This window comes from Perissodus microlepis, chromosome 5 (genome assembly GCF_051167445.1).
Source record: "Perissodus microlepis isolate ML-2025 ecotype Zambia chromosome 5, ASM5116744v1, whole genome shotgun sequence".
NCBI lineage: Eukaryota > Metazoa > Chordata > Actinopteri > Cichliformes > Cichlidae > Perissodus > Perissodus microlepis.
In genome coordinates, this window is record NC_140465.1 from 37,843,255 (window position 1) to 37,865,405 (window position 22,151).

At 48.0% G+C, this 22,151-nt stretch overlaps 4 protein-coding genes across 9 annotated transcripts in view; 3 read left to right on the forward strand and 1 right to left on the reverse strand.

The window, feature by feature from the left end:
- Positions 1 to 1,099: 1,099 nt before the first annotated feature.
- LOC146387837 (pyruvate dehydrogenase [acetyl-transferring]-phosphatase 1, mitochondrial-like) lies at positions 1,100 to 7,792 on the reverse strand. Of its 3 annotated transcripts, none has more exons than XM_084929686.1 (7): positions 7,546 to 7,792; positions 7,344 to 7,416; positions 6,286 to 6,490; positions 5,803 to 6,216; positions 5,493 to 5,593; positions 4,845 to 5,410; positions 1,100 to 2,968 (listed from the first exon to the last, which is right to left on the reverse strand). In XM_084929686.1, the coding sequence occupies exons 3-7, from the start codon at positions 6,472 to 6,474 to the stop codon at positions 2,700 to 2,702; spliced, it is 1,539 nt and encodes a 512-aa protein (XP_084785812.1). In that variant the 5' UTR covers positions 6,475 to 6,490; positions 7,344 to 7,416; positions 7,546 to 7,792; the 3' UTR covers positions 1,100 to 2,699. The 3 variants fall into 3 exon arrangements, with proteins under 3 accessions (XP_084785812.1, XP_084785811.1, XP_084785810.1); XM_084929685.1 differs by having other exon boundaries at positions 7,344 to 7,419; XM_084929684.1 differs by having other exon boundaries at positions 7,344 to 7,446.
- A 144-nt stretch (positions 7,793 to 7,936) lies between these two features.
- Positions 7,937 to 13,165, forward strand: cnbpb (CCHC-type zinc finger, nucleic acid binding protein b). 4 transcript variants are annotated; one of them, XM_084929696.1, is made up of 5 exons: positions 7,937 to 8,056; positions 11,745 to 11,861; positions 12,048 to 12,113; positions 12,183 to 12,381; positions 12,455 to 13,165. In XM_084929696.1, exons 2-5 carry the CDS (start codon positions 11,759 to 11,761, stop codon positions 12,570 to 12,572), a joined length of 486 nt encoding a protein of 161 aa, XP_084785822.1. In that variant the 5' UTR covers positions 7,937 to 8,056; positions 11,745 to 11,758; the 3' UTR covers positions 12,573 to 13,165. The 4 variants fall into 4 exon arrangements, with proteins under 4 accessions (XP_084785822.1, XP_084785820.1, XP_084785823.1 ...); XM_084929694.1 differs by having other exon boundaries at positions 7,956 to 9,211; XM_084929697.1 differs by having other exon boundaries at positions 7,966 to 8,701.
- Positions 13,166 to 13,267: 102 nt separating this feature from the next.
- On the forward strand, positions 13,268 to 21,670 carry isy1 (ISY1 spliceosome associated protein). The gene is made up of 11 exons (XM_084929693.1): positions 13,268 to 14,607; positions 15,307 to 15,329; positions 16,835 to 16,886; positions 17,352 to 17,417; positions 17,503 to 17,545; positions 17,903 to 18,015; positions 18,298 to 18,415; positions 18,492 to 18,614; positions 18,769 to 18,881; positions 19,764 to 19,853; positions 21,493 to 21,670. The coding sequence occupies exons 1-11, from the start codon at positions 14,605 to 14,607 to the stop codon at positions 21,598 to 21,600; spliced, it is 852 nt and encodes a 283-aa protein (XP_084785819.1). The 5' UTR covers positions 13,268 to 14,604; the 3' UTR covers positions 21,601 to 21,670.
- A 95-nt stretch (positions 21,671 to 21,765) lies between these two features.
- LOC146387840 (haloacid dehalogenase-like hydrolase domain-containing 5) overlaps positions 21,766 to 22,151 on the forward strand; it is a 14,148-nt gene continuing 13,762 nt past the window's right edge. The window contains exon 1 of the mRNA XM_084929690.1: positions 21,766 to 22,151. This exon is cut by the window's right edge and continues 2,961 nt beyond it. The gene's annotated coding sequence lies outside the window, so the exon portion shown is untranslated.

Genomic DNA, 22,151 nt, shown 5'->3' on the forward strand with positions numbered 1-22,151 from the left:
ATTGGACACTGGACTTTAGGTCCTCTCCTGCTGGTTCAATAAAACATTGATGTCTAAGCTTCTCCACAAAGTCCAGAACATGATCTCCATCAGCCAGGAGGGAGCATCCACACCTGTCCGCTCTGGGTGGAAGGATTATTCCGGACTGCGCGGCAAGCTGGGCAGCTCCACCCCTCCTCTTCCTCAGGAAGTTGCACTGTTTTAAATGTAACCCGAGCTTCCTGCTGCGAGCACCTGAAATCAAAAGAGCTGCCATGGAGGGATTTTTATCTTTTCACTCAGTGAGACTGAGGAAGGAAGTAGAAAATTAATGGTTATTTCATGGCTTCTCCACTAATGATGAAGCTTCTTTTGGCAGATACACTGAGCAAAAATATAAATGCATCACTTTTGTTTTTGCTCCCATTTTTCATGAGCTGAACTCTAAGTTCTGAAACATTTTCTACAAACACAAAAGACATTACTCTCATATCGTTCACAAATCTGCCTAAATCTGTGTGTGTGAGCACTTCTCCTTTGCTGAGATAACCCATTCCACCGCACAGGTGTGCCTTAGACCCCCCACACTAAAAGGCTGACATGTGCAGTTTGGATCTGTACACAGTGGAAGCTGCAAACTTCCAAGTTCTTGCACGCCCAGCAGACTCACCGGACACGTCACCCATCGAGCATGGACACTGCTAGCATCATGGACAGGTTTTTGACGGGGCTCCCACACAAACGCAAAGCAGGAGATGAAGCATCGCCAAATATGTTTCCAAACCAAACTTTTTCTTGTAAAACAAAGGGGGGGCCAGCAAAAAAAGTTTGGGAACCACTGGTTTAATCTCTGGGACAATCTGTGAAGTTTGTCCTCTGAACAACATTTTAGAATAGTTGTGATCAGGGTTACACTCTGGGCATCAATTCATCTCACTCTGGAGGGAAGCCACATGTTTGTGTTCAGCCTGTAGATGGCGCTGTTTAACCCCCCTCCTCTGCTACAGGCAGGTAAGTTCTCGCATCCTGTTTCAATGCTGCGTTATCGTTTACAAGCCGGCATTAACACGCTGAAGGATAAGCAGGAAGTGAAACTCCGGCGAAAAAAACAGGCCGGACCTACAGGAAGTCAAACAGGAACTTTATTAACGAGTAAAAACAGCAACAGTCTGAGAAGCACAGAGAGAAGCCACCATCACCTCCTCACAGGAAGTCCTGCTGTGTCTCCGATTGGTGATTCTCACACGTACACGGGTATTTTTGAAAACGGAAATTTTCCGTTTTCGTTTTAAAAAATAATCCCGTCCACACGTAAACGCAGAAATGAAGGAAAACGCTGCTAGGAACATGCCAAAGCAACAGGTGGCGATATATTCCTATCCGTGTAGAAATGTTGGCCAATCAGAAGTCTAGAAGCCTCGGTGGCAAATAGTAAACAAGGATGGGGCATAGAAGCAGTGTCGCTACCCGATCCGTACCGGAAACCCGATCGGTACCAGCCAGATGAAGTGTTTACCGGCAACTGACAGTGATGGCGGACATCATCATCACTATTCCAACAATCCTCTGCACACAGCACAGACAAGCATAAACACGCTCGACTATCACTAAATCAAATTTAACACACGTTTGTAATGACGCTAATTTAGTTTACAATACGGTTCATTCGCTCAGTCAGCAGGTGGCGGTGTCCTCGTACACTGGGGTGTAAACTGCCATTAAACAAACAGAAGAAGAAGAAAACCCCTGCACATCCGCGGTACGGATCGGGGAGTCCCGATTTGTACGGTCCGACTTTGCACATGCGCAGTAAGGATCGGGGAGTCCTGATCTGTCACTATCTTTTTATTTCTTTGTTTTTGTCTACATTATATTGAAATGTTTAATTATTGGAAACATTTTAAGAGATACTTGTTATTCTTAACATCGTAACAGATACTCTGACCCGTAACTATCGTAAAACGCTTCGACCGGAAGTAGACACCTTTCGCGCATGCGTGGTACCGATCGGGTTTCCGATACCGATCGGGTAGTGACAAGCAGAACCGAGTCGTATGTGTGGAGGGACAGTAACTGTGAGTGTATATGTAAGCATTTAAAACTGCACAGAGTACAATTAACAGTAACAGTATTGTAGAAATTCATTTCACTGAAACAATAACGTGGCGCACAGTGTGACGTCAAAAAAGGCGCACACCTGTGACGCTGCGTTTTCTCCATTTTTCGAAATTATCCACCCTGGCAGGCGTTTTTAGTTTACGTGTGGACGAAAGGTGCAAACGCATAGAAAAATCTGCGTTTTCAAAAATACCCGGGGACGTGTGGACGTAGCCTCAGGAAGTGGGCGAGATCGGTGTTTTCAGTGTGCCACCAGGAGGTGGCGCCACTTCTCCACTCACAGTGCAGAACATCAACTCACTGAGCATGCTCGCTGTGTTGCTCCACACCTGAAGAGTGATGTTTGAAAAGTGTGAGGTTAGCTCCGGTGTCGTTCGTGGAGCTTTTCTCAGACCTGTGTGTGTGTCGAGTTCTGGTCTTCTTGAAGGCAGACAAAATAACAGAAACACCTGATCAGTGACCTGTCCAGGTGTGTCCCACCCCTCGACCATTCAGAGCTGGGATACGGTTAAGGAAAAGGATGAAGATCAGCGCTGGAATGAGCACGCCTGCTGCTGATTGGTCAGCGGGGTGACTACCAAGCAGGTAATCACCTGCAGGTGTTAGATCTCATTCAGGTGAATGATGGTGATAGTGATGTCATCACGGTACCTTCGGGCCAGATCCACAGGCAGACTCAGCATCTTGGCGAGACGATTTGGAGCTACCGCTCCGTACCCGTCGTCGCCAAGGGCGTGGCGGATCAGGTGGGTGGCAATATTCTGGTCCTCAAGCGCCGACAGGACCCGCCCCCTCCTCTCCAGCAAGAGGCGCTGCAGGTCGCCCAGCGTTGTGCCCTCGCAGGGAATTATAGGTCTCTGCTGCTTGAGGGCTGCGCAACGACAAACCGCACACAGAGTCAGAACGATGACAGGAAGTAAAGACAGGTGGACACGTCTGAGCACGCTCACACCTCGTGCACTTTTTGGAGCACTGTGAGTGATTATCTGTGACCTCAGTCTTCAAAAGAATCTCAAACTCCAACACTGAAAACATAAACAGGTGAAGACTGGCATGTGATGAGATGCTGGGACGGCTTAATGTAAAAACAAGGTGACCAAGAGGTGGCAATGGGACAGTTTCAGAATAAGGTCGTGGTTCAGGGTAAAATATGAACTCACCTTCTGGTGTGTAAACATATGGAGCATAGGGCTGTGCGATATGACCAAAATCTCATATCCCGATATTAAGACATCTATCGTCCCGATAACGACATAAATCACAAAAATTTAACATTTTCTGTAAATTCTGTGAATCTCGGGCAGCTCGACTTGCGTGAAGTGTTTCCAGCTGCGCGTCATGTAGCCGGAGTCGAGTGTTTTAACCGATGCATGAAATGATACATTTTTAGACATAAGTTGTAACAGCCGCCGTTTTCTTTGTGAGTATTTATTACACGGCGTGCTGCGGGGAAAAGCCTTTTCTAACGTTTGAGTCTAAGGTTTATTTTTTACCACCTGGCGGCTCCTTTTTACTTCTCATCCGTAAATATTCTGCAGCTTTCACGTGATTCAGTTTATTTTGAAAAGTCTCAACAGGATCTTGAGCCTTATTGTGAAAGGTTTATGAGGAACATAAGCGGACACGCGATGGTGTTACCGTCATTGTTGCTAACGACAACGCATAAAAACAGGCGCTTGTCCGTCCGTAGTGTGGTTATATTAAATATAAGAGAAAGAGAGAACTTTAAGAAATGAATATAGCCACTGCAGTGACCATCAGAACAATGAACAAATATTGCCGTAAACAGTTTATTTTGCAACACCACGAAACAAACGATAGCGTAAAATGAAACGACAGACGTTTTTATATCGTCATCTGATATATATCGTTATATCGAACAGCCCTAATGGAGCATGAAAAAAAGTGAGTGGAGAAGAAACACGAGTAGGACTTCCTGATAATAATGAATTACAGTCGTCCAGCCTGGAAGTAATAAATGCATGAACTAGTTTTTCAGCGTCACTCTGAGACAGGATATTTCTAACTTTAGAGATGTTGCACAAATGGAAGAAAGCAGTCTTACATATTTGTTTAATATGTGCGTTGAAGGACATGTCCTGGTCAAACATGACTCCAAGGTTCCTCACAGTGTTACTGGAGGCCAAGGTAATGCCATCCAGAGTAAGAATCTGCTTAGATACCATATTTCTAAGATTTTCAGGGCCGAGTACAATAACCTCAGTTTGATCTGAATGAAGAAGCAGAAAGTTAGCGGCCATCCAGGTCTTTGTCTTTAAGACATTCCTGCAGTTTAACTCATTGGTGTGTGTTATCTGGCTTCATGGACAGATAGAGCTGGGTGTCATCTGCATAGCAGTGTAAATGTATGCTATGTCTTCTAATGATGCTGCCTAAGGGAAGCATGTATAATGTAAACAGAATTGGTCCTAGCACTGAACCCTGTGGAACTCCATAATTGACCTCAGTGTGTGAAGAGGACTCTCCATTTACATGCACAAACTGGAGTCTGTTAGATATGATCAGAATACAGTCGCTCCAAGACAACAACAGTAACAGACTGAAGTAAATTAAATAAAACCAAATATTACAAAGTTTACAAAATGTATGTAATAGCGCTAACATATACAAATAGTTCAATTATAAATAACCAGAATATTACAGAGGTGAAATATATATATATATATTAATAGTTACAAGCTTTACTGTGTTGCTATTTAAAGGATCAGTAACTGATTGGCTCTGACCTGTCAGATGATCCCCCACGAGCTGGATGACCGTCTGTCGATGCATCAGCTCCCAGAGTCCATCAGTAGCGAGGACCAGGAACTTGTCTGCAGGTCCAACACAGTGTCGGGTGATTTCTGGCTCAGCGCTCAGATAGGGTGGGGTCAGGTAGTGCGGCGGCATCGTCCGGACCGCCTCACTGACCGCAGACAGGACGTCCAGACGAGTTTCATAGACCCGACTCAGCATATCCGCGCTCCATTTGAAGCGGACGTCACCGAACGCCCGGAAGGGCAGCAACAGGCCCAGTAGGCGGTCGTGGCGGACCACCGTCCTCTGCTCCGCTGGGTGCTCTCCCAGAATCCTTTGCAGCTCTTCGAGATTCTGCGCATTGTGGTCATTGGTGAGGTTGATCGCAGACCAGCTTCCGTCTGCCTCCTGGACGCCCAGGACTGCCCGACTGTCCCCCAGGTTGGCCACGTGTAGAACGCCGTTGGAGATGTGGACGATACAGGCTGTGCAACCAGACAGCGCCACCCGGAGGGGGGAGGTCAGAGACAACCCCTCACCAGGGAAAGACACCTGCCTGTGGGCACAAAGAGAGGCTTAACCTGCTGAAACAGACTCACCTGCAGGTTCTGCTGAAGAAAACACAACTTTGTTCTTACCTGGGGGAGGTCAGGGACAGATGCACCTGGGCTTCTACAGACAGGTCGTAGTCAAGGCGATGGAACGCATTGACCAGAGCTGATGTCGTTTTGTTCTCATCCTGCAGCCAATCAGAGAGGACAGATAATGATGTCACCACAGGTGAACTTTCTGCTGAAACCAAAACAGGAAAATCAGTTTCTGAAAAGTCCGCCTGCACCTGGTTGAGACCAGGTAAAGGCTTTGACATTCAGGCATGTTTTGGTTTTTTTTTTTGGACCTGCACTGTCCGTGAATGTGATTCTGTGATGTGTCAGGACACCTGGTTACCTCCTCCTCATCCTCCTCCTCGGTCTCCAGCCTCTCCTGCCAGTAGTTCCGGAGGCTATGGAAGGACGTCACTCCTCCATTGGGGTAGCTCAGGTCTTGGGGGTATTTATACCATTCCAGCAGTGGTGTTACGGCCCGTTCCTCCTCCACCGCCTGTTCCAGCTCCGCCAGTGTCCTCAGCGGCAGCGCTGCCACGGCAATGTAGTAAAAGAGCCTCTGACTGACAGCATGGGCGCAGGCCGGCCCTGTGTGACCGTCGAACACACCGAACAACACGCCTCCACGGCCCGCTAGGCAGGTGGCGCTGCTCTGACGGTCCTCGCAGGGGAGGTTGGATGGCAACATGTTGCTATGAAAACCCAGAACGCCATGGGAGGCGGGGCCTCTGGGGAGGGTAAGGCTGTATTCATTGGCCTGGAAACAAACAGTCATTAAGATGTGTGACATCACCAGTTAACGCTTTCAGAGTCTGATTTTTTTCACCTTTAAGATCCGGTCGACCTGAGCGGAACTTATCTGCCCCGCCTCCTGTCCCGCCCTCAGCTTCCGGCTCCCACTGCCTGCTGAGTAATGGAGTCTGTGCAGCTCAGGTGGATGGGGAGGAGGCAAGGACAGGAAGCAGCACTGCTGAAACCTGCAGCATCCAGTATGGAAGGCGGTTCGCCCCAACATGGCATGAAGGCTGGACCTGCAGGAGGATCAGAGCATTTTGGTTGTCAGGTGTCTAAAGTTTGACATCCCTACATGATCACTGGTGAAGGCCATTAGTGACTTCCTGTTCCACAGGGGGGCGCCCTTGAGCTCATGCAGAATGAATGGGACTCAGTGGAGCTGTTCATGACTCTGATGGAAAGGCTCAGGACATTAGATACTGTTCTATTCTTTGATGTTTCTACTGAAGTTTCTACTTTTTGTGCATATCAAGGATGTTAGAGCATCACCAGTCACTTTACTGCATCCTCCATGTTGATTTGGGGCATGAAGCCACCAGTGGCCTCACGATAGCTTCACATTCAACCACCACAACCAGCTGCTTCTTCTGCTGCGCTTTAGCTACACTCCTGGCATCTGCCAGAGGTATCGTTTAGAAACAGGCGCCATCGAGGGACAACGACGTCCTGCCCTAACTGACCAATCAGCAGGCAGCAGCAGAACGCTGAACTGATTCAGCTTCACGGAGAAATAAAATAAATACAATTCTAGAAGCAGCTGGAAATCCTCAGCTCAGAGTGCCCCCTGCTGCACCACCAGCTGAACTGCGGCCAGTTTTTTGGAATAGACAGGAAGTGACAGCAGCTCTGTTCAGCAGCTGTTTCAGGTGAATTTTGATTATCAGAGAGTGACATCAAAGGATCAGCAGAAGAATCAGAACAGTGACTAACAAACAGATTCATTTATCACACTGAAAATAAATAAATCACTGTCCTGTGACTCTGAGGTTCGGCTCTAACCCAGAAACCAGGTTTAGTTAAACAGGATCAGCTGACGGTCAGCTGCGGTTCCGGTGGAAAGTTTTGACTAAGCACGACGCTGAAACTCACCCCGTCTGCCTGACGTCTCGTCTTCCTGATCACTCCTCCCGCAGCTGCGTCTTTGTTCCTGTGACCTTTGACCCTGCTGGTGACGCGCTCATCGATCAGTTACCTGTAAACCATCCTCTCACTTTCAGCCTGCTCAGTGTGGCACAGGCTTCATTCTTCACCATATTAAACATGCGAGAAAGCAGCCAATGTGTTTAATTACCTGAGAGGGAGGAGGCGGGGTCGCCAGCAGCTCTCAGGTCTGTCTGTGTGCAGGTGTTTTGTGCAGATCAGACACTGTTGTGCATTTCATTCTTCATAATCGTGTCAGACAGCAGGCTGTTCCCACTGACCGTACACAAAACCTGCTCAGGTTCTCCTGTTTGTATCGGCGCACAGGTGAGTTCAGCACAGGTGAGCCAGAACATCAGCTTTAGGCTAAAGGTGAGTAAACAAGGTGTGTGTGTGTGTTTATCAGTGTGTGTGTGTGTGTGTGTGTGTGTGTTTATCCGTGTGTGTGTGTGTGTGTCTGTGTGTGTTTATCAGTGTGCGTGTCAGTGTGTGTATAAGTGTCTGTTTATCAGTGTGTGTGTGTGTGTGTGTGTGTGTGTGTGTGTGTGTGTGTGAGTGAGAGAGATTATCAGTGTGTGTCTGCGTGCGTGTGTCGGGCCGTGTGCAGACCGCGTGTGGCGCAGAGCAGCATCCAAACAAACCTCCACAGTTTCGGGTCTGAGGTGAGTCGGAGCTCCGGCGGCTTGATCCGCTCTTTTTTGCCTGCAGAGGGCTCACTGCAGCCGGCCGGCGCGCCGCTCCGCCCCGGGGAAGAGGCGCTGCGGAGCGGACAGTGTCGGTGTTTCCTCCGCTGCGGAGCGTATGCTAAACTGCTAGCAGGCTAGCTGCCATGACGGGCTGTTTACAGGCTTACAGGCCGGAGCGGGGAGCCGTGCCCCCGGTATAACGGACCTCATCCGCTGGGGAGCCTTTGGCTGGTGGCCGCACAGAGTGGCCTGTTAACGGCGTCGGGCTGCCATGAGCCGCGGGGGCGGTGCAGGTTAGCACAGTTGGTGGGACGGGAGGACCGGAGAGGATCGATACACGATTGATCAGCTGTTGCTCTGTGAAGAGGCATCTTATTACATGATGAACAAGAGGAAAAAGTCTGATCATGGTGAAGACCTGAGACAATCAGAACCTGTCCTCACCTGTCTTCCTGTGGTCCCCTATGTGTCCGCATTAAAAGCAGCTCTACAGCTTCCCCAGGTGTCTCACATGAGGGGGTCAGAGTGAATCTGATGGGACCCTGCTGCTCCATTCAATTCAGTTTATGTATATTACACCAAATCACAACAACAGTGGCCCAAGGCTCTTTGTGTTGTAAGGTAAAGACACTACAATAATAGAACAGAAAAAAGACCCCAACAATCATTTGACCCCTATGAGCAAGTTTGAAGCCTAATGTTAAAAAAACGGTACTACAAGGTCATTAAGATAAGATGGGGCCTGATTATTTAAGACCTTGTATGTGAGGAGCAGGATTTTGAATTCTGGATTTAACAGGAAGTCAATGAAGTGAAGCCAAAACAGGAGAAATCTGCTCTCTCTTTCTAGTCCCTGTCAGGACTCTTGCTGCAGCATTTTGGATTAGCTGAAGGCTTGTCAGGGAGTTTTTAGGACTTCCTGATTATAATGAATTACAGTCGTCCAGCCTGGAAGTAATAAATGCATGAACTAGTTTTTCAGCGTCACTCTGAGACAGGATATTTCTAACTTTAGAGATGTTGCACAAATGGAAGAAAGCAGTCTTACATATTTGTTTAATATGTGCATTGAAGGACATGTCCTGGTCAAACATGACTCCAAGGTTCCTCACAGCGTTACTGGAGGCCAAGGTAATGCCATCCAGAGTAAGAATCTGCTTAGATACCATATTTCTAAGATTTTCAGGGCCGAGTACAATAACCTCAGTTTGATCTGAATGAAGAAGCAGAAAGTTAGCGGCCATCCAGGTCTTTGTGTCTTTAAGACATTCCTGCAGTTTAACTCATTGGTGTGTGTTATCTGGCTTCATGGGCAGATAGAGCTGGGTGTCATCAGCATAGCAGTGTAAATGTATTCTATGTCTTCTAATGATGCTGCCTAAGGGAAGCATGTATAATGTAAACAGAATTGGTCCTAGCACTGAACCCTGTGGAACTCCATAATTAACCTCAGTGTGTGAAGAGGACTCTCCATTTACATGCACAAACTGGAGTCTGTTAGATAGATATGATACAAACCACTGCAGCACAGTACCTGTAATACCTGCAGCATGTTCTAATCGCTCTAATAGGATATTATGGTCGACAGTAGGGGTGGGCGATATAAACGATATATGATAGAAACGATATAAATTTGGCCAACGATAGAGATTTTGACTATATCGCTCTATCGCGATAGCGCATGTTGATGATGTCATCAACCTGCGCCTGTTTTGGTCGAAAGCATCGCAGCAGCTAAAACCATTATCATCTGCAAATTATGGCGGGCGACAGTCATAGCAAAGAGATGAAGCACTTTTGAAATATGGGGAAAGCCAAAAACGGCGCTTCCTCCACTTCCGTAACATTGATTCATTAATGCTGAATTCTCTCGCGGCTGCTCTATTCCCATGTTGTTGCAGTACATTAATAACTAACCTCATATTGTGGATGAATGATCTCGGTTGTTCTCCTGACTGAAGTTTGCCCCGTGTATAGCATCCTGCTATGCGATTGCATTTGTCCTTAACTACCAGAATCTCTCACGTTAACTTTTATCGAGTGGAAAAAAAGTTGGCCTTCATCCTCCAGCTTCACTGTGCTAATGTTATGCTAACATAGCTGTGTCGCTAGCAATCACGTAGCACAACATTATATACCAGGTAGTCCAACTTCAGTAACCCTGCAAACGTCACTGCTGTTTAGTTTTCTGTCTTCATTTATGTTGGAAGTGGTAGCAGAGCTGTACGTTTGAATTAGTTTCAAAAATCTCTCAGTCAGAACATGGTATGAAATGTTTAGGTGTAAACTAGCGAGCTAACTTCCTGTTAACTTCTAACTCCGTTAAATTTAATAAATCCTGTTTTCATGGACGCATGGATGTTAAACTTAATTGTTACACCCGATAAAGCAGCAACGCTGATGATTTTATTAAAGATGAAAGAATTTAGACAGTTTTTAACTCTCAGTGTTCGTTTGACTTTGGGACCTGAAGAGACGGAGTTTTGGACCCAGATTACTCTGTGAAGCTCCTCACTATGGCAGCCGTAATGCTCTGACAATCCATCAAGCTGTGCGGCTTACCAAAGCTGTACTAAAACATTTTTTAACAGATTTCTGCAGCCAAAATTAGTTCGAGGTCAGTAAGCACAACCAGAATTCATACATAAGGCACACTCTCGATTTTTGAGAAAATTAAAGGATTGTAAGTCCTTATAGTGTGGAAAATACGTTATACAGAAGAAAATAATATATCGTGATATATGTCGTTACTGCATCTGCTTCAAATTATATCGCGATATGAATTTTAGGCCATATCGCCCAGCCCTAGTCGACAGTATCGAACACTGCACTGAGGTCTAGCAGGACAAGCACAGAGATGAGTCCACTGTCAGAGGCCATAAGAAGATCATTTGTAACCTTCACTAAAGCTGTTTCTGTGCTGTGATGAGCTCTGAAACCTGACTGAAACTCTTCAATAAACCATTCCTCTGCAGATGATCTGTTAGCTGTTTGACAACTACTCTTTCAAGGATTTTTGATATGAAAGGAAGGTTGGAGATTGGCCTATAATTAGCTAAGACTGCTGGGTCTAGAGATGCTTTTTGAGTAAAGGTTTAACTACAGCCAGCTTGAAGGCCTGTGGTACATAGCTGATTATTAGAGATAGGTTGATCATATTTAAGATCGAAGCATTAATTAATGGCAGGACTTCTTTGAGCAGTTTTGTAGGAATGGGGTCTAAAAGACACATTGATGGTTTGGAGGAAGTAATTATTGAAGTTAACTCAGAAAGATCAATTGGAGAAAAAGAGTCTAACTTAACATCAATGGTACTAAGAGTAGCTGTAGATAATATTACATCTGTGGGATGATTATGAGTCTTTTTTTCTCTCTAATGCTTAAAATGTTATTCATGAAGTCATTACTAGTTAACATTAAACAGTTCTGGAATTAAATCCTTAACCTAGTTACAGCACTTTCAGAAAGACATCTGCTGTGTTCAAATTTATTCCTCACTGCTGTGTAATCAATTATTGTAAACTCTACCTGTGTGGGTGGGCCCAGGACTGAGGAGAATCATCTCAGGTGTTCCTGGTGTGTTTTTCCTTTTCCTCCGTGGTTTTTATTCTGCACCTTCATGAAGGTAAAGTTTCATATCTGAATCTCCTGTCTGTGGTTCCAGCCGTGGTCGTGGCGATGAGCAGTAACGAGTGTTTCGGTTGCGGCCGCTCAGGCCACTGGGTGAAGAACTGTCCGAGTGGCGGCCGAGGGCGAGGGAAAGGTCGCAGCAGAGGCAAAGGTGACACCCATCATCAAACCTCCATGAGTTTATTTTAAAGTTTATTAAAAACCCTGTAGTTTTTACAGATGTCGCCATGGAGACGTGGAAACCTGTTTCCATTTCCAGCTTCTGCATTGGTGCTGTTATTGTGAACAGCTGACTACGTGACACACCCGGCGGTTCACCCCTGTCGTGTCGTTGCAGACCTGTTCTGTTACCGATGTGGCGAACTTGGGCACGTGGCCAGAGACTGCGAGCGCACAGAGGACGGTGAGGACACACGCTTACAGATCACAACAGTTTAAAGACAGGTGAGCACAGGTGTGATCTTTCCTGCAGCCTGCTACAACTGCGGCAGAGGAGGTCACATCTCCAGAGACTGCAAGGAGCCCAAGAAGGAGCGCGAGCAGCTGTGCTACAACTGCGGCAAGGCCGGTCACATGGCGCGCGATTGTAACCACGCCCACGAGCAAAAGTGCTACTCCTGCGGCAGCTTCGGACACATCCAGAAGTGCTGTGAGAAGGTCAAGTGCTACAGGTAAACTAATACTAAAGCTGAGCCTACAAACACAGGTGAACGGTCCAGTGTAACCTGTCCGTGTGCTCTGCAGGTGCGGGGAGATCGGCCATGTTGCGGTGCACTGCAGCAAGGCGTCCGAGTTGAACTGCTATAACTGTGGGAAGTCAGGTCACCTGGCGAAAGAGTGCACCATTGAAGCCACCCCCTAGCTGGCCTCTGACCCCTGACCCTACGCTCCCAAACCTCTTCTTTTATTCTCTGTTCGTGCCCTCTGATCCTCCTCTTGTCATTGGTCTAGAGGCCTGTCGGTCAGCCTCGTAACAGCCAGTCTGAGCAGACGGAGGGAGGAGGAGGGGGCGGACTACAAAACCCATTTGTTCTTCTGTGTTTTAGTTTGGTAGCTGTGTTACGATGTACAGAGCTTTTTTAGACCTGAGAGAGTGATGTATGAAGGCCAAATTAGGCCCCTCCCCTCTGCCCTTTGGGTGGGGCTAACAGAGCCATGGAAGTTTGTATCTTGCCAACTTCATTTTTGTTTTTGGACCATATAAAATGATTGTCCCCACCTCCAGCAATCACCCAATAATATCGCAGGATGAACGAGCCAATCAGGACAGGTCGCAGCAGATGTTTTACAGGTGCGTTTTTGTGCAGGTCGAGGAATCGTACGCCGAGAAAAAAAGCCGCAGGAAGTCTGGACAAAAACCCCCAGAAAATCTTATTTTTGTACATTTTACCTGTGAGCTGTTGTAAAGGTGTATGTTCTACCTGACAATAAAAAGGTAAGAAGGATGAGGGCGGAGCCTGCGGTGGCTGTCTTATTTCTTCAGACAGGCACCACTCACCCACAGGAGACGAACCGACCAATCAGATCAGAGGAAACGAGCTCCAGCGCTCACCTGAAAGCCTCATGGTTTAATTAACATCTGCAGCAGCTGGACAGAGCGATCCCCGACGACCTGCTCAGTTCCTCGCTGTCAGACACCTCCAGAATCTCCTCCTCTCATCATCATAATAATAATGGATTGCATTTAAATAGCGCTTTTACAATTCCACTATTCATTCACACACTGGTGGAGGCAGCTACAGGTGTAGCCACAGCTGCCCTGGGGCAGACTGACAGAGGCGAGACTGCCGTAACACACCATCGGCCCCTCTGGCTATCACCAGTAGGCGGTAGGTGAAGTGTCTTGCCCAAGGACACAACGACCGAGACTGTCCGAGCCGGAGCTCGAACCGGCAACCTTCCGATTACAAGACAAACTGCCAACTCTTGAGCCACGATCGCCCCAGTGTAGTAACAGTCATCATTGTTACTACACTGATTACATCGAATGAACGACTGAGTCAGTTTTATTAAGGACACAGGAAGTTTGATCTGCGTACAGTGAAAGAATAAAGTCGCTGTGGAAATAAAACATAAATAAACACAATGAATCTTTAAAAGTTTAATACAGGTCGTACATGAACATGTCATTCACTGCTGATGTACAACAGTACATCCCAGCGTTAACCTCTGACCTCTGTGGTGTTCATGATCAGACTTCTCACTTACCTGGGCCAGGGGTCTCAAACTCGTGGCCACTTGTGGCCCATGTCACCCCTACTTATATATTGATATGAGGAAATCTAATGTAATTCTTCTTAGGCAGAATTTGTTTGTTGTTGAGCTAAATGTTAAAATAAGTTATTTCTGAGCAGAGAGCACAAACATGCTGAGGCTGTGCAGAGTCACACTGCAGTTTGATTTTGTTACATACGAACACACTGATGGCAGCAGTGCTCTGACGTGTGTGCAGACAGAGGACCAGTGTGTTTGTTTGCTCGTTCAGTGAAAGGCTTCAGTTTTGTCTTCTTATACAATATTTGACATTTAAAACAACAAACAAAACATTTTAGGAAATATTTGTGGGCGTTTGTGGCCGTCCAATCAGATCTCACACAGCTCATATAAGTTTGAGAGTTCAGCGTGCACATCCGTCATACAGGAGATGAATATTAATGTTCTACGCTTTCACATTAACTATTTTATTTCCTACATTTGTGTGAACAGTTTTTATTTTATCTTACATGTCGTTGTAGGCGGGCGGCTCGTCCTGCAGGGGGCAGTAGTGCAGACATAAAACCGGATGCAGTGGTAGAGCCGGTGACGTGTTTCCTGTTAGTGTGCGTGCTGTGTTCGTGTGTGTTTGGATGGTTTCTGCTCGGTTGTTGGGTTAACGGCTAAACTCCGCAGCAGACATGGTGAGAATCAGCATTTTAATCTGTTGTGTTCACTGACGTCACAGCCGTGTGCACGTTAATCAATATTCATTATTAATCAGTGATCAGGAAGCGCTCAGCGGGCTCTGTGAGGAGCCGCTCCTCCGACTCCAAACCGTGTTAAAACACTCTGAGTTAAAAATAGCAGATTTTTGAATGGAGTCTGGTGGAGCAGCTGAAACATGGAGACGACTGAGCAACCAAAGCAGACCGTGATCACCTGGTGTATCGATCAGCTGGCTGTATTGAACATTAATGCTCACTTCGCCTACCGCCTACTGGTGTTGGCCAGAGGGGCCGATGGCGCGATATGGCAGCCTCGCTTCTGTCAGTCTGCCCCAGGGCAGCTGTGGCTACAACCGTAGCTGCCTCCACCAGTGTGTGAATGCGACAGTGAATGAATAGTGGAATTGTAAAGCGCATATAAATCCAATCCATTATCAGCTTGATTAAACTGCTGATTTTAATGGAGTCTGGTGGGAGCGGCAGTCTGGGCCTCAGCTCTTGCCCAGGTGTCATCTTTACCTGGATAACACCTCCAGGCCCAGCTGCAGGCCAACAAGGAGAGGTTCAGAGGAGGCGCTTGGTGACCTCACGTGCTATTGGTTACCATGACATTACCTCCTCTTTGAGCTCCACATGTTTCCAGATGTTTCTCACTCCGATCTTCTCTCTGTGCAGGCGAGGAACGCCGAGAAGGCCATGTAAGTGCTTCCTGTCAGAGATGTGCTGTATGACCCCCCCCCCCCCCCCCCCCCCCCCCCACACACACACACACACACACACACACACACACACACACACACACACACACACACACACACCTGTCCTCCTCTTCCTGTCGTCCTCCTCCACCTGTCCTCCTCTTCCTGTCCTCCTCTTCCTCTTCCTGTTGTCTTCCTCTTCCTGCTGTCCTCCTCCACCTGTCCCCCTCTTCCTGCTGTCCTCCTCCACCTGTCCCCCTCTTCCTGCTGTCCTCCTCCACCTGTCCCCCTCTTCCTGCTGTCCTCCTCCACCTGACCTCCTCTTCCTGCTGTCCTCCTCCACCTGACCTCCTCTTCCTGCTGTCCTCCTCTTCCTGTCCTCCTCCACCTGACCTCCTCTTCCTGTCCTCCTCTTCCTGCTGTCCTCCTCTTCCTGCTGTCCTCCTGTTGTCCTCCTCTTCCTCTTCCTGTTGTCCTCCTCTTCCTCTTCCTGCTGTCCTCTTCCTGCTGTCCTCCTCTTCCTCTTCCTGTTGTCTTCCTCTTCCTGCTGTCCTCCTCCTCCACCTGTCCTCCTCTTCCTGCTGTCCTCCTCCACCTGTCCTCCTCTTCCTGCTGTCCTCCTCTTCCTGCTGTCCTCCTGTTGTCCTCCTCTTCCTCTTCCTGCTGTCCTCCTCCTGCTGTCCTCCTCTTCCTGCTGTCCTCCTCTTCCTGTCCTCCTCCACCTGACCTCCTCTTCCTGTCCTCCTCTTCCTGCTGTCCTCCTCTTCCTCCTGTCCTCCTCTTCCTGCTGTCCTCCTGTTGTCCTCCTCTTCCTCTTCCTGCTGTCCTCCTCCTGTTGTCCTCCTCTTCCTCTTCCTGCTGTCCTCTTCCTGCTGTCCTCCTCTTCCTGTCCTCCTCCACCTGACCTCCTCTTCCTGTCCTCGTCCACCTGACCTCCTCTTCCTGTCCTCGTCCACCTGTCCCCCTCTTCCTGCTGTCCTCCTCCACCTGTCCCCCTCTTCCTGCTGTCCTCCTCCACCTGTCCCCCTCTTCCTGCTGTCCTCCTCCACCTGACCTCCTCTTCCTGTCCTCCTCTTCCTGCTGTCCTCCTCTTCCTGCTGTCCTCCTGTTGTCCTCCTCTTCCTCTTCCTGCTGTCCTCCTCCTGCTGTCCTCCTCTTCCTGCTGTCCTCCTCTTCCTGTCCTCCTCCACCTGACCTCCTCTTCCTGTCCTCCTCTTCCTGCTGTCCTCCTCTTCCTCCTGTCCTCCTCTTCCTGCTGTCCTCCTGTTGTCCTCCTCTTCCTCTTCCTGCTGTCCTCTTCCTGCTGTCCTCCTCTTCCTGTCCTCCTCCACCTGACCTCCTCTTCCTGTCCTCCTCTTCCTGCTGTCCTCCTCTTCCTGTCCTCCTCTTCCTGCTGTCCTCCTCCACCTGTCCTCCTCTTCCTGCTGTCCTCCTCTTCCTGTCCGTCCTCCTCTTCCTGCTGTCCTCCTCTTCGGGTAAATGTGTCCCTCTGCTTTGTCTGTCAGGACGGCCCTGGCTCGGTTCAGGCAGGCTCAGCTGGAGGAAGGAAAAGTCAAGGTGAGTTTCAAGATTCAAAGCGTTTATCGTCATGTGTACAAAGAAAAGCATTTCTCTGTACAATGAAATTCTTTCTCTGCTGTCCACACACAGATGCCGGTTAATATCCGCAAATAGAACTAGAACAAATAAAATACACGTGCAAAAATTATTATCACTGTTAAAATAGGTCAGCTGTTCAAGAGTCTGATAGCCGTGGGGAAGGAGTTGTTGATGTTCTGGATTTCGCACTTCTAAACCTTCGTCCTAAGCAGAAGTTTGAGGAGTCCGTGTTGGGGGTGTGTGGGGTCTTTGAGGATGGAGGCAGCTCTCTTCTGGACTCTGTGATGGTAGATGCTCTGCAGAGAGGGCAGCGTGGTCCTGATGATCTTCTCCGCAATTGTTATCACTCTGCAGGCGTTTGCGGTCTATAGCAGTAGTGCTGCCGTCAGATAAACACCTGTCTGCCTGATCTCTCACCTGTAGGAAAGAAGACCCTTTCTGGCCTCAGAGTGCAGTGAACTTCCTAAAGCTGAAAAATGGAGACGACAGGTAGTCACACTGCAGCACTAGTATCAGTAGTGGTGATGGTACCTGCAGTCAGGTGTACTGAGTGTGTCCTGTGTGCCTGTTTCAGATTATCAGTGAAATCTCAAAGAAAGTCGCTCAGATCCAGAACGGTGAGTCCAAGTCTCTTCCTCACTTGTCCCACTCCCCTTCTCTCACCTGTGCCTCACCTGTGTCTCTCCGTGGCTCAAGAGTTGGGAGTTCGCCTTGTAATCGGAAGGTTGCCGGTTCGAGCCCCGGCTCCGACAGTCTCGGTTGTTGTGTCCTCGGGCAAGACACTGCACCCGTTGCCTACTGGTGGTGGTCAGAGGGCCCGGTGGCGCCAGTGTCCGGCAGCCTCGCCTCTGTCAGTGCGCCCCAGGGTGGCTGTGGCTACATTGTAGCTTGTGTGTAAAGTGCTTTGGGGTCCTTGGGGACTAGTACAAATACAGACCATTCACCTGTGCCTCACCTGTGCCTCACCTTTGCAGCTGGTCTGGGTGAGTTCAGGATTCGGGATCTGAACGATGAGATCAACAAGTTGCTGAGAGAGAAAGGTCACTGGGAGGTCCGCATCAAAGAGCTCGGAGGACCCGACTATGCAGTAAGAGACATACACAGGAGTACACGTTTAATCTGAGCCATCAAAGGGTCAGATTAATAGAACTGTTACCATAGTAACCACTGATTTAAAGCCTGCTGTGATGAGTCACGTGACCCTGAATGTTGTAATCTGTGTAACATCGTGCTGCGAGACTTTCATCAAATCCTGACTTGATATTGATAATCTTGATTTATTATCAGTAATCATGGCAAGTTATTGATAATTCCAACTTATTTATCAATCGGCGCAATCGAAGCAGCTGACCATGTGTTTGTGTCACAGCGCATCGGGCCAAGGATGTTGGACCACGAGGGAAAGGAGGTGCCTGGAAACCGCGGCTATAAATACTTTGGAGCTGCCAGAGACCTGCCGGGAGTCCGGGAGCTGTTCGAGAAGGAGCGTACGTATTTGCATCACTTCCTGTTTGATGTCACACTGTCACACCATCGGTCCTCACCAAGTATGCGATCTCCCAGCTGCCCCAGCGCCGAGGAAGACAAGGGGGGAGCTGATGAAGGATGTGGATGCAGAGTATTACGGCTACAGAGATGAAGACGACGGCGTCCTTCTTCCTCTGGAGGCGCAGTACGAGAAACAAGGTTCATAATCCCCAGATTATAAAATAATCAAGAGAATATGGGAAAATCCTGGATGATGGAATTATTGGATTATAGTTCAGCAGATTTGAAGCTTCTGTTCATGCGTGTGACACTTCAGGTAACCTCACCTGTGTGTGTGTGTGTGTGTGTGTAGCTGTGCTGGAGGCGGTCCACAGGTGGAAAACAGAGAGAGAGTCTCGAGTGTCTGGAGAGAAACAGCAGGAGGAGGAAGAGGAGGAGAGCATCTACACCGTCTACAACGAAGAGGTGAACTGTCTCTTTACCTGCTCAGCCAATCAGCTTCTGTCAGGTGACCTCGGCACACCTGAGAGCGGTTCACTCGTAGAAACGCACCGTCTGGTGTGAACGTGCGACTCTGACATGTAATCCAGATAAAATGATCCGGGTTTTCCTTCCATGGATCATGTAATCCAGATCACTTTTGTCCTGGTCAGTAAGAACTGAATAGGATCACTTTAATCCGGGTACAGGTTTAAGGATCAATCCAGGTTATCAGTACTTGTAGTGGGCTGAGATCGTTACGAAATCCGATAAGTTTGATGTTAACAGCTGGATTATTGCATTAGCCATGTTTACCTCGTCTGCTTTATCGTGATACAAGGACGAGCTGAAGACACTGAAACATTTTTCAAACGTTGAGGTAGACGTCATCCAGGTGAGGAAGTCCCAGAAGGTCGACCCTGTTCATCGTTTTCAGTGAAACATTTCAGTGTCAGCTGGTCTTTGATCGGTAGTTACAACAATTTGCATATCAATGATGATGAAACTGACCTCACAGCCCATTGTTAGTCAGTGCTGCTTGTTCATAGGGTTGGAAACCTGCAGTCAGCTGAGACTGAAGAAGTCACCTGATGATGATGTTTCACTGAAGATGTCCAGCTGAACAGAGTCAGCCTTCTGGGTCTGACAGACGGGGGTTTACGTGATTTAACATTCAATCCAGTGACCCAACGTCAACAACATGTGGGTTATTTACAGAAACATGGTGGACATTTTGAGGGCGTCTTTAAATCATCCAAGTTAAATAAGTTTAGAGATGAGAAAAATAAAGACTAATTTACTGACACACACACACACACACACACACAGATGTGCTTGAACATGAACAATCTTTTTTGATTTCTGCAGCCTGATGACCAGGAGAACCAGGAGGAGCAGGAGGGAGAGGATGGAGGACTCGCCTTCATCGCACACGTACCTGTTCCATCTCAGAAAGAGGTGAGACACACAAACACGCTTGCCTGCAACGTGAGGACCGCCACTGCCAAGGATGACGCCTGATTCTAACCAGAGCCTTGAAAGCAGCTCTGACTGAGTCCGCTTCATTTAGATCTCCAACCTATATAGAGCCAACAACGTGGCCTACCTGAGTGGGCGTCACCTTTGTGCAGCACACCTGTGCAGGCGGTGTTATCTTTATATTTCCCAGGAGGTGCAGGTCAGCCTACCGTGCAGGGTTTCAGGAGAGTTTGTTCTGTTCAATTCACTTTTATTTACACAGTGCCAAATCACAACAACAGTCGCCTCAAGGTGCTTTATACTGTAAGGTCAACCCTGCAATAACACATACAGAGAAAAACCCAACAATCATATGAACCCCTATGAGCACTTTGGCGACAGTGGGAAGGAAAAACTCCCTTTTAACAGGAAGAAACCTCCGGCAGAACCAGGCTCAGGGAGGGGCGGGGCCATCTGCTGCAAGAGAAGGAAGACAGGATAAAGACATGGGTCGTGTCCAAATTCATGGGCTGCATCCTCCTGAGGCCTCATTTATAAACCGATTACGTCACAGCGACGCGCCGAAGGCTGTCCAAATTCGTAGACTCCTCCGAATGCAGCCGACAAATGCGTCCTCCTTTTCCCCGAATTTGAAGGATGGGTCGGGTGTGTCCTTCGTGGCCCAACATATCCCAGAATTCATAGCGCGGCCCAGCCAAACTCCAGTTTCCAACAATGGCGGCTGCTACTAAGTTTTAAAATTACTCTTACTAATCTTTCTGAGTCACAAAATAAACTTTTAACATATTTTCAGGTGAGAAAGTAGCTGTGTAAACATCAAATATCTGCTCGGTTTATCAAGATATCGCATATTTGCAAAAGTGCTCCGACGTTTTCGGAGACGTCTGCTACCCACCAGCTCGATAGCTAGCCGGGCGCTCGAGGGTCACTGAAGCCGCCGAGAACGGGACAACTCCCGGCACATCATTTTCAGATCACCGCGGAGTTTCGCTACTCAGGTTAAACGTAATATATAAGTCACTTAGACAACCTAAAAATGTTATTGTTGGGCTTTTTTCAGTGTTTTATTTGTTCGTGAGTAAATCGGTTTGGCTGAGATTAAAGTTATTAGATTAGATAAAATAAAACTTTATTAATCCCCCTGGTGGGTTCCTCCTTGGTTTTCACACAGCTGAATAAACATCAAACAGAAAACTGATTAAACAGAAGTGTGAGACGGTCGAGAGTTTACGTGTCCTGTTATATTTTAGATAGCAAGGAGCAGACGGCTGAGTTTATTAAACTCCACCGAGACAGCGGTGACGCTAATCTGAAGGCTAGACCGTCCAATTTCCCCAGCCGTTTACTTCCAGCCTACACGACCTTCTGAGGACCCGGGCCACGTAGACCGCGAAGGCTGGGTCCTCAGGAGGATGCAGCCCATGAATTTGGACACGACCATGCTGTGGAAGAGAGACAGAGATTAATAACGGATATGATTCAGCAGAGAGGTCTATTAACACATAGTGAGTGAAGAAGAAACACCCAGTGCATCATGGGAATCCTCCAGAATGGTCTAGTGATGAAGTACCTGTGGTACGTAGTTCAGGAGTAACCTCCCTGTTTGTCTGTCTCTCAGGTGGAGGAGGCTTTGGTCAGGAGGAAGAAGATGGAGTTGCTGCAGCGTTACGCCAGCGAGACTCTTCAGGCTCAGAGTCAGGAGGCCCGAGCTCTGCTGGGGCTCTGACCCATCTGTCTGCTGCTGTAAATACAGGCGTGTTTTTTACCTTTTCTTAATAAAAACTTTCTGCTCTTCAGTTTCTTCTCGTCTACTTTTCTTGCTTATAGTGAACCTCAGGTCTGCCCCCTGCTGGACAGTGAAGTGAACATATTTCATTGAGGGGAAAGAAATGTTGCTGACAAATGTAGATTTAAAGTTCCACAGAGAAAATAAGCGCAGGGGTGGCGTGACAATACCACAGCAGCTGGTCATGCCGACATGACGCCAGTTTTATTGGTAGAAGAAACGTCGACATTAGCACGTCTTTTGTGATAGAAACAAAGTGGTGAGAGCGTGGAAGTGGTTCAGTTTCCTCCGTCAGACGGAGCAATCCTGTTTGCAGGATAAGCCGCCAACAGGTCCTGACAAAGTCCGCTGCTGCGACAGACGTCAAAAGCCCCGTCCACACGAGCATCAAACACAAATCCCACTCCCGCTGTTCTGCAGGTGATGGCAGAACAGCGTCTGCTAAACCTGACGCCGGGAGCAGGCTTGTCTTCAACGCCAAAAGCCCCTTT

Bases quoted from the DNA above. Each gene is read 5' to 3' on its own strand.
- LOC146387837 (XM_084929686.1), bottom strand. From the start codon at position 6,474: ATGTTGGGGCGAACCGCCTTCCATACTGGATGCTGCAGGTTTCAGCAG. The intron at 5,594-5,802 runs GTAACCAGGTGT...GATTGGCTGCAG, and splicing joins AGGAGGAGGATGAGGAGGAG to GATGAGAACAAAACGACATC. The intron at 5,411-5,492 runs GTAAGAACAAAG...TTGTGCCCACAG, and splicing joins CTGTCCCTGACCTCCCCCAG to GCAGGTGTCTTTCCCTGGTG.
- cnbpb (XM_084929694.1), top strand. From the start codon at position 9,109: ATGGAAGAAAGCAGTCTTACATATTTGTTTAATATGTGCATTGAAGGA. The intron at 12,114-12,182 runs GTGAGGACACAC...TCTTTCCTGCAG, and splicing joins CTGCGAGCGCACAGAGGACG to CCTGCTACAACTGCGGCAGA. The intron at 12,382-12,454 runs GTAAACTAATAC...TGTGCTCTGCAG, and splicing joins GAGAAGGTCAAGTGCTACAG to GTGCGGGGAGATCGGCCATG.
- isy1 (XM_084929693.1), top strand. The intron at 18,882-19,763 runs GTGAACTGTCTC...TGATTTCTGCAG, and splicing joins ACACCGTCTACAACGAAGAG to CCTGATGACCAGGAGAACCA. The intron at 19,854-21,492 runs GTGAGACACACA...TCTGTCTCTCAG, and splicing joins CTGTTCCATCTCAGAAAGAG to GTGGAGGAGGCTTTGGTCAG.